Here is an 8,175-nt window from a genome sequence, read left to right as displayed (position 1 = left end):
GCTAAGTGGTAAGCATTTAGCTAGCCTGTCAACTGTATCGTAAATAAAATTAAAAAAAAAAAAAAAGACATGCGCAACAAAAACATGTGAATTGCCAAGTTCAGAAGCAAAACAAACAAACAAACAAACAAACAAAAAACCTTTAACTCACACCGCTGAGTCTGGATGTAAAATCATCGCGACTTGTGCATTAAACGCCTGAAACCTCTCTTTATCAAATTATTTCATTCAAATTCAAAACAGGACGGCACTGTAAGGCGCTATAGCTAAATATAATAACCATATATAATAATTACCATTTATTAGAGAATGGTAAAAATTTAACTTGAAAGTTATTATTGCAAAAAAGGTGATGACTTAAAATGAACAATGCGAATTGACGTGGAGAAAGGACCAATACGTTGGAGAGCTATACGGCCACAAGAGGGAGCCAGAGGATACATTTTAGAAAGGCTCCGATTCCACCTCGCGCCGGAAAAAACAGAACAGGCGATTAACTGTTTTTTATTTGATCGTTTTCTTGTTGCTTCAGGAAAAAAAAAAAAAACTTTATTTATTTCGACACAGTTTTGCATACCGCAACTTAGCCACAAAAGACAGGCAGCGGGTGAATTCTTTAAGAACAGCAACATTTATTTCACGTTATAAAACAGATGGAATATGAATAGTTGCAAATTAAAATCTAGTATGTAACCATATGTTGGATACACCATTCCATCCTGCATTACCATGTACATTATATACACAGTAAACCTCTGATAATTACACTTTATACACACAAAAATAATAATCCTGGATCCATACTGTGTTTTCTTCTTATTGCTTTTTACATGTGCTAATCCTGTTATTTTATTTCAGTTCCAAGATGTCAAACCAACATGTCATAAAATAGAACCAAACTATAATCTTATATCCTGCTCTCCATTTAAATATATCTCTTAGCAGTTAAAAAAAAAAGAAAGAAAAAAAAAGTATAGAGCGACTATAGCCAGAACATTCACATAAGTGTCGGCAACGATGCGACAGGGATTATAGAAGACCCCATTCTTAAATAATTACAACCCAGAAAGAGGGGAAAAGACAATTCATCTGCGGCAATAGAGTGGCCACTCAGTCTAATATAATATAGGGAACTAATGCTCCAATACAGCAATGAGTCGCTTCTTCCGATTAATAAAAACAATACTGCTTGTGACCGGTCAGTGTTGGAAAAAAACAAAACAAAAAAACAAAAAAAAGCAAATTAACTTAAAGAATATGCTTTTAAAGAAGACTGAACTGAAATTAAAACCATGTGAAGCCTTTGAAAAAAAAAAACTGGCGGAGAAGGAGTTTAGGACATCACAGTGAGCGTGGAGAAGGCGGGGCCTCGGCTTTCTCTCCCCGCGGGCCGTGTTTCTGTGCCTATGCCCTCGTCAAAGTCCTCTGAGGCTTTCTCTGTTTTTCGGAAAACCTTCACTGCTGTTTCCTTCATGTGTAGCTCTTGACTGCAGCCAGGGCCTGTGCTGCAAAGCCAAACACAGAGACTCAGTCAGGAGGAGGTTAGGTCACACTCCAAGATACAAAGAAAAAGACAGCTTAAGATTTCCCAGGTTTCATTATTCAATTATTGCCCCATTCCCATAATTCACCCTCAACCAAAGGGGAGAAAATAATAATAAAAAAAAACAACCGTGAAAACATGAGTGAGTAAGGACAAAACAGGTGGATGAAGGCCCTTACTGGTGCTACTACACACACATGAAGTGAGGCCCGTCAGTGAGTTGAGGGGCCGTGTTAGGAGACTGTGGAAGGGGTGGGGGAGAGTGCGACAGGCTTTTCACTGCAGGGAAACAAGAGCGACATGTTGAGCGGCACTCACTAGGCACACACGCAGACCAAAACCAAAAGGAAATCAAACAAATTAAAATGAAACTAGCGGCTAGTGATTAAACTGCAACATAATCGCAAAAAATTATGGATGAAATCAGTGGAATTAACCGAGAATCAACGTGAGTGGTATCAGTACAGCGGCATGCGTCATCACCACCACCTGCGGCCTGGTCTCCTCGCACATGTACCTGCCACCACCTTGCTCCGCTTGGAGGCCTCTGCCGCCAGCTCGTAGGAGATGTTTATCATCTTCTCCTTCTCCTGTATGGTAACCTCCTCTTCGTTCTCGTCGTCTGGGCTCAGAGCCAAGCTAGGCAGCACGTTCTGCATGCTGCAGGGCACAGAGGGGCGGGCGTGCAGAGCAGGAGACAGAATGTTGAATTGTGTAACAAGAGATGTTTCTTTTTGTGTTGTTTTTCTGTACACTGGAAGTTGGAATTCAGAGCCAAGTTCCTATCTGGCGGACAACATTCCGATCGGAAGCCAGGGAGGTCTCGTTAGCACCGTTAGCCGTGTTTAGCAACATGCTTCAGGATCATGTGAGGACACAAAAACGTCACGTCTTCTCATCCAATTTCTGAGTGGCACAAAGACGCGAGGGAGAGTTTTAAAGTTCGGATTGTTGAGGTCCCTTTAACTTTCCAACTCTACAACTCGTAGAAACGAAAATGGAATTAATCCAATAACTGACATGTTTTCCAGAAAAGAGCGGGAGACAATAGTGAGGCCGCTTCAGAGCCACATTTCAGTTTACATGGATGAATCACATGACATCCGCCAAGGAAGTGAGCACTGAGATAGTTGTTCCAGCTCACGATGCAGCTGCTGCAAAGAAGAAATGCTTCCATGGCAAAAGAAAATCTAGCCAGTGGTGACTGTTTGTGCGTGTGTGTTTGTGTAAGTGCGTGCGTGTGTGTGCGTTTACCTGTTTTTGACGATGAGGGCTTTGATGCGATCGACTTTTCGTTGCTTGTCAGCCTCCTGCTCGGGACTCAGAACCTCCTCGGGGTCTGACTCCACGTACCGCTCAGGGATCAGCACTTTGTCAGGCACAGAAAGCTGCAGAGGAGAGAAAACAAGGCAGGCACGTCACGGAGAGAGAACAATTTGCACTGTTTGCTGGGGCGTTCGACAAAGAGAACGGCAGAGGTCTGCGGGAAAAGAAAATAAATCAGGGAACATTCAGACGTCAATCAGAAAATCCTCTGAATTGAACCAGACGCAAAGTAGCAGAATTAAATTGGGCCATTGGGAGATGTTAAGCGCCACAGTGTTGCGCGTTTATTTTTAGGCCATATGCGGCAAAACAAAGATCAGTTGGAAGACTGAAGGTAAACAGTTCACTGATGCAATGCGGCGAAAGGCTGTGAACTCTCTAAGCTTTCAAACCAAGTTTTCAGATGGCAAATTTAAAAGTGTTTTCTGTCCTTGATGAAGGAGGATCTGATTTTTCCACAACTGGCAGCCAAAAACCAAACCAAAAATATTTAAGTGCAATGCCAGGGACTTCTAAACCGTGTTGTTAAAAACCTATTTTAGAGGAGCGGGCCAAAGCAAAATCTTTTTAAAATTTCATTTAAAAATAAATGTTCCAACCTTCCAATTGCAGCACAAAAAATGTTGCTTTAATTCAAAACAATCTGCCAGTTTTGTTTAGGATTAGGAAGGCAAAAACACTTCCTGGTGCCAGCAGAACCCTGAGGAGCAGCTGCAGCTGCATCTCACCTCTCGATCCATGTCCAGGTGGTCTGCCAGCGAGGCCTCCTTGAGTCGGGCGATCTCCTCGGCGGGGGTCTCCTGCTCCCTCACCACCTCCTGCTGCCTCAGCGACGCCTCCAGCTCCTGGATGTCGCAGCTCATCACCTCGTCCCGCCGCCTCATCTGCGACCGCCACAAAACGAAGGCGACGTTCGTTACACAGTTTTAGAGAGGTTTTTTTTTTTTTTTTTTTCAGCCTTCAGCCAGCGACTCTCCGGCCGGGCAGCTGTACCTGCAGGCTGCGAACGTGGTTCTCTTTGGTGAAGGAGTGGCTGCGGGACGGCGTGTTCTCCTGGCTGCCGCCCCCACGGATGCTCAGGCCTTTCTTCTTCTCCCTGAGGGCCCCCTGCTGGTGGCGGCGGATCCTCTCCAGCTGCTCCTCCACGCTCATCCTGGGTCGGCCGCTCTCGGCCGAGCACAGCTGCTGCTCCACCGCGCTGCGAGGACGCTCCTGCTCGGCCCGAGGGGATGGGAGGGGGCGGCAGGGTACCAACGCCCGGTAGGGGGGGAGGGGAGGGGAGGGGCGGCGGTGGGGGAGGGAAGGGTAGAAAAAAACACCCTGGAGTTATCAGAAGCCGTCGGTGTATTTTTGAAGCGAATGGACCACAGGCAGGGTGTGCTGCAGCAGGGCTGCGTCACCCGGCGGTTGACTCGGGTTTTCGGCGTGACGCTGCAGCGGGCTTCAAATTATAACATCGGCCCCGGTGGCGACACAGTCGAAAACATTTCCCTGCGGCCGAGGGTCCGTGGGTGGGTTTTGTTCCGTTCGGTGGAGGAAGCAGGGGAGTATCTGATTCATCCGGTGCAGCGTCGACACATTAGAGGGGCGGAGTCACAGCAGGCGAGGACGGAAACATCCGTCACTATCCTTGCTTTCTTTGGCTTCACAGTCTATTTATTATTCACCAACCTTCACCCTCACTGGGCTGAACGCACTTCATCCTCATCTTATCACGTCGCGCTTGTTTTACTGTGACATCACATAAAAAAAAAAAAAAAAAAAAAAAGGGCAGCCACGATTGCGCAATAGCCCCTTTAAAGTTTACTCTCTTGTGAAATCCGCGGTCAGAGTTGACGGTGCGACGGTTCACAACGGCTGCGCTCGGGGAGGCTGCGGGCCAGTTCGTGTCCCATCCGCTCAGGCTGACGATGCGACCGCGCACGAGGAGTTTGTGCTGCGAGCCTGCCACAGCTGCTCCACCGCCGGCAGATGTGACGGAGACGATGGTGCAGGGCAGCGGCGCCGCCGGAGTCCAGGTTGGTCCACTGGAGGCGGAGCCACACAGCGAGGCAGGACGAGGAGAGAGAGAGAGAGGGGGGGGGGGGGGGGGGGGCGCTGCTTGCATGTGAAGTTTTAAAGCACGGCGAGGAGCTGCCGGGCGACACGCCCGGCAGTGTGGTGAGCTAATGACATGTTTGGTGTATTTAAATGGATGGAGCCTGGAAACTGTGTAAACCAAAGTTGGCATGGATTTTGAGGCTGCATGTTTGGTGTGTGCGTGTGCGCATGTGTGTGTGTGTGTGTGTATGTGTGTTTTCCCGAGGCGGCCACGTGAGCAGTTGGCAACCAAAACACAGTTTAATAAAGAAAACAAACAATCAGAAGACAAACAGTGGCATTAGAAGTCAGCTTGCGTCCCTCAGGGAGCTCTTCAACCAACCAGCATCAACACTGTGTTTCTAAAAGCCGGCGTCCAAACACACTAATGAAAGACTGAACTCTGCCGACTCACCGTTCGGAGGTCGGGCTTCTTGCTTTTCCTCATGGTGACGTAGGAGGCGATGGACAATGACTCGGGGATGGGGGATTTGGTCCTGGGGGGAACGATGCCCACCGGGTAGGACGTCCCTGGCGGGTGAGGAGAGGAAGAGGACGCAGCACCGTCAGTCGCCGCGTTTCCATGACAGTTTGTTTTTTTTTGGCAAGATAAAAGCGATATTTCTAAAATTTCGACAAAGCACAGTTGGAATTTGCAGATGTTTCCACTGAATGGTGCGAAGCGCATAAGCAGCAATTCTCGTAAAATCTCGACCCGCGAGCTTTACGAGAATTATGCTTTTGTTTGTTTTCTGTCAAGAATTGTTTTTGTATTTTTGTTATATTTTTTCTCTTTGGTGACATGTAAAAAAATATTCAGTTTGCTCCTCCGTCTAAACAACTCGCCATTTTCACTTGAAATGAACTGATTTTTCCATGACACTCCTGCGATATACCTGTCAATATCAATACGTCTGAAAAACCACCTCATTAGAGACCTATTAACGAGATCTGAGAGGTTTTTCGAAATTGTGGTTTCCGTTACCAGTTTTTTATTGCGATATTTCGGTTTTGCGCAACTCTAGGACAGTGCCACACGGGGGGGTGGGGGGGGAGGTGAGTCTGCCGCTACCTTTGTTTCCAGCGTGTTCAGACGGGTGCTCGGCTCGCTCCTCCCCGTTGTTCTCGTCCACCTCCGTCACGGTGGTGAGTTCAGGTTCGCTCTTGTACAGCCGGTAGTCCGGGCCCTGCTGAGGAGGCACGACGGACAAGGTGAGTGTGACGAGCGACGTGAAGAGGGTGACGGCGCCGGGGGTTGACGTACAGGAATGCTTTTGTCAACATGGAATGACGGGATGGTGCAGTTTGAAAAAATAAAAAAAGAAATGAAAAGGAAAACACATCGACAGAAACACTTTCCACACAATTTCACCACAGTAAATGACAAAAAAATAAATAAAAGTTGAGGGCAGGGAAATGCATTTAGTTTGCAACCAAGATCACAACACAACAAAACAGAGCAATTTTCAACACAAAGGAAACAAGGCAACAACAAAAAAAAAAAGAAAACACAAAGAAACTTTGATATTTTGCGGATGAAGTTTTATCCTGCTGATAAAAAACAAAAAACAACTGATGATGGAAAAAATGACTTGGGGCAAACCAGAAAGTGATCCAAAGGAGAACCTCCCAACTGAACATGAGACTTTGATGAAAATTAAAAGTGAAAAGCGACACAGCAAGCAGCGACGTGTGATGACACAGCGGAGGTCGGGTGGGGTCGGCCGTGAGGTCGGAGGTCAGGGAGCTTACGCTGCTTGAGCCGTTCCTATGATTGGTCTTCCTGTCCTCGGGCCTGTGGAGAGACGAGGGGCGCAGGCCGGCACGAGAGGAGGGCAGGGGGGGGATGGCGGGCGGGTCGGGCTCGTAGGACTCGGGCAGCGGCGGCCGGGGGGGCGCACAGTCCTCCTGCGGATTAGACAGCGCACGACAGCACAGGACAGCGTGACACATGGTGCCACCACGCTCGCTCTGGGCCGCCGCCATCTGCTGCCGAGTTCGCCCAGAGCCGCAGGAGTCAGAGAGGAAGGGAGGGTGTGGGGGGGCGCGAGGAGGGGGCGGGGGGCTCGCAGGGTGAGTGACACAAGCAGCCACCAGCAGGGCTGCCAGTCTGGGAGTTTCCGCTCAGCCTCATCTGAGAGCCGCCAGGCCGCACAGATCGAAGGGATTATCTTCTTACTTTTTTTTTTTTTGTAAAATTTTGTTAAAACAAGCAAAAAAAAAGGAAAAAGAAAAAAAGAAATCCCTCAAGGCAGCATCCTCAACTTTCCTCCTAAGTCTGCCAGTACAAACTTCATGTTACACAACAAACTTCAAGTTTGCAAAGCTCACACAAGCCAAGATCCGGAAGACCCGGAGTCAAAAAAAATCTAAAAATGTAATGTTGCGTTTTAAATGTTGATGTTAATCCCTGTTTCCTGATGTCCTACTTAATGCACTTGCCAGCTGTGATGTCTCGTTAAAATCACCAAACCTTGAACAGGCCCATGTTCCTGGCTACTGTAACAGTGATCTCATTACATAACAATAATCAGTGAATTAAAAACAACATGTTAATAACTATGTTATTTATTTTCAGCAACTTTGTCTCACTAAACTAAGGTTTTTTTTAAATCCATTTTATGCAAAAACATCCCTTTAAAGACATGAGCTATTCTTGTAAACCAGCTTCCATCGCAGATACGAAGACCAAAATAAAATGCAAATACAATGATCCGTCGTGGTTGAAACAGTTCAACTACAGTAGTTTAGTTGAGAGATGGCAGTAAAGTCAACATCCCACAACACAGCTGTAAATACATACAAAAAAAACAACAAGCAGAAGAAGAGGTTACAAAACAGACAGTGAAGCAGTCGTTTCCTTGGCGATGCACATCTTGGTTTCACCCCAGCTGGTCAGCTTTGGAATTACACCGTCCTCCTCCTCCCTGCTGTGTGTGTGCGTGTGTGTGTGCGTGTGTGCGAGCGGAGCCTCACCTCGTTCCGATGCTTGCCGAAGCTGCTGTTGGGTCCGAAGGGGTTCATCCCGTTGATGGCGTGCCGCTCGGCCTTGTGTTTGTCCAGGGCCTCCAGCACGTCCTGAATCCTCCAGAGCTCCCGCTGGATGTGGACGTGCTGCTGGCTGGGAGGCTCCGTCTAGTTGGAGGGGGACAGACAGCGGTAAAGGGCAGGCTCAGCGCACCACCTGAATCTAACACACTCGGGGAGGGCGGGGGGCGGGGGGGGGA

General features: G+C 47.8%; 1 protein-coding gene across 5 annotated transcripts in view; it reads right to left on the bottom strand.

Annotated features, from left to right (window-relative positions):
- Positions 1–610: 610 nt before the first annotated feature.
- The window catches only part of plekha5 (pleckstrin homology domain containing, family A member 5), a 70,172-nt gene continuing 62,607 nt past the window's right edge, over positions 611–8,175 (bottom strand). For 3 of the 5 annotated variants that reach the window (XM_076027409.1, XM_076027410.1, XM_076027412.1), the window contains 10 exons: positions 7,925–8,083; positions 6,701–6,856; positions 6,021–6,138; positions 5,364–5,479; positions 3,863–4,081; positions 3,598–3,753; positions 2,798–2,931; positions 2,061–2,203; positions 1,741–1,822; positions 611–1,505 (listed from right to left, as the gene is read on the bottom strand). In XM_076027409.1, coding sequence (XP_075883524.1) covers positions 1,334–1,505; positions 1,741–1,822; positions 2,061–2,203; positions 2,798–2,931; positions 3,598–3,753; positions 3,863–4,081; positions 5,364–5,479; positions 6,021–6,138; positions 6,701–6,856; positions 7,925–8,083 — 1,455 coding nt within the window. In that variant the 3' untranslated portion in view covers positions 611–1,333. Of the gene's footprint in view, positions 1,506–1,722; positions 1,823–2,060; positions 2,204–2,797; positions 2,932–3,597; positions 3,754–3,862; positions 4,082–5,363; positions 5,480–6,020; positions 6,139–6,700; positions 6,857–7,924; positions 8,084–8,175 lie in introns of all 5 variants that reach the window. The other 2 variants (XM_076027411.1, XM_076027413.1) reach the window with 2 other exon arrangements.

This window comes from Nelusetta ayraudi, unplaced genomic scaffold (genome assembly GCF_046127955.1).
Source record: "Nelusetta ayraudi isolate G7.1 ecotype Tasmania unplaced genomic scaffold, CSIRO-AGI_Nayr_v1 ptg000020l, whole genome shotgun sequence".
NCBI lineage: Eukaryota > Metazoa > Chordata > Actinopteri > Tetraodontiformes > Monacanthidae > Nelusetta > Nelusetta ayraudi.
The sequence above is the reverse complement of the archived record's forward strand: the minus strand, read 5'-3'. Positions and strand labels throughout refer to the sequence as shown.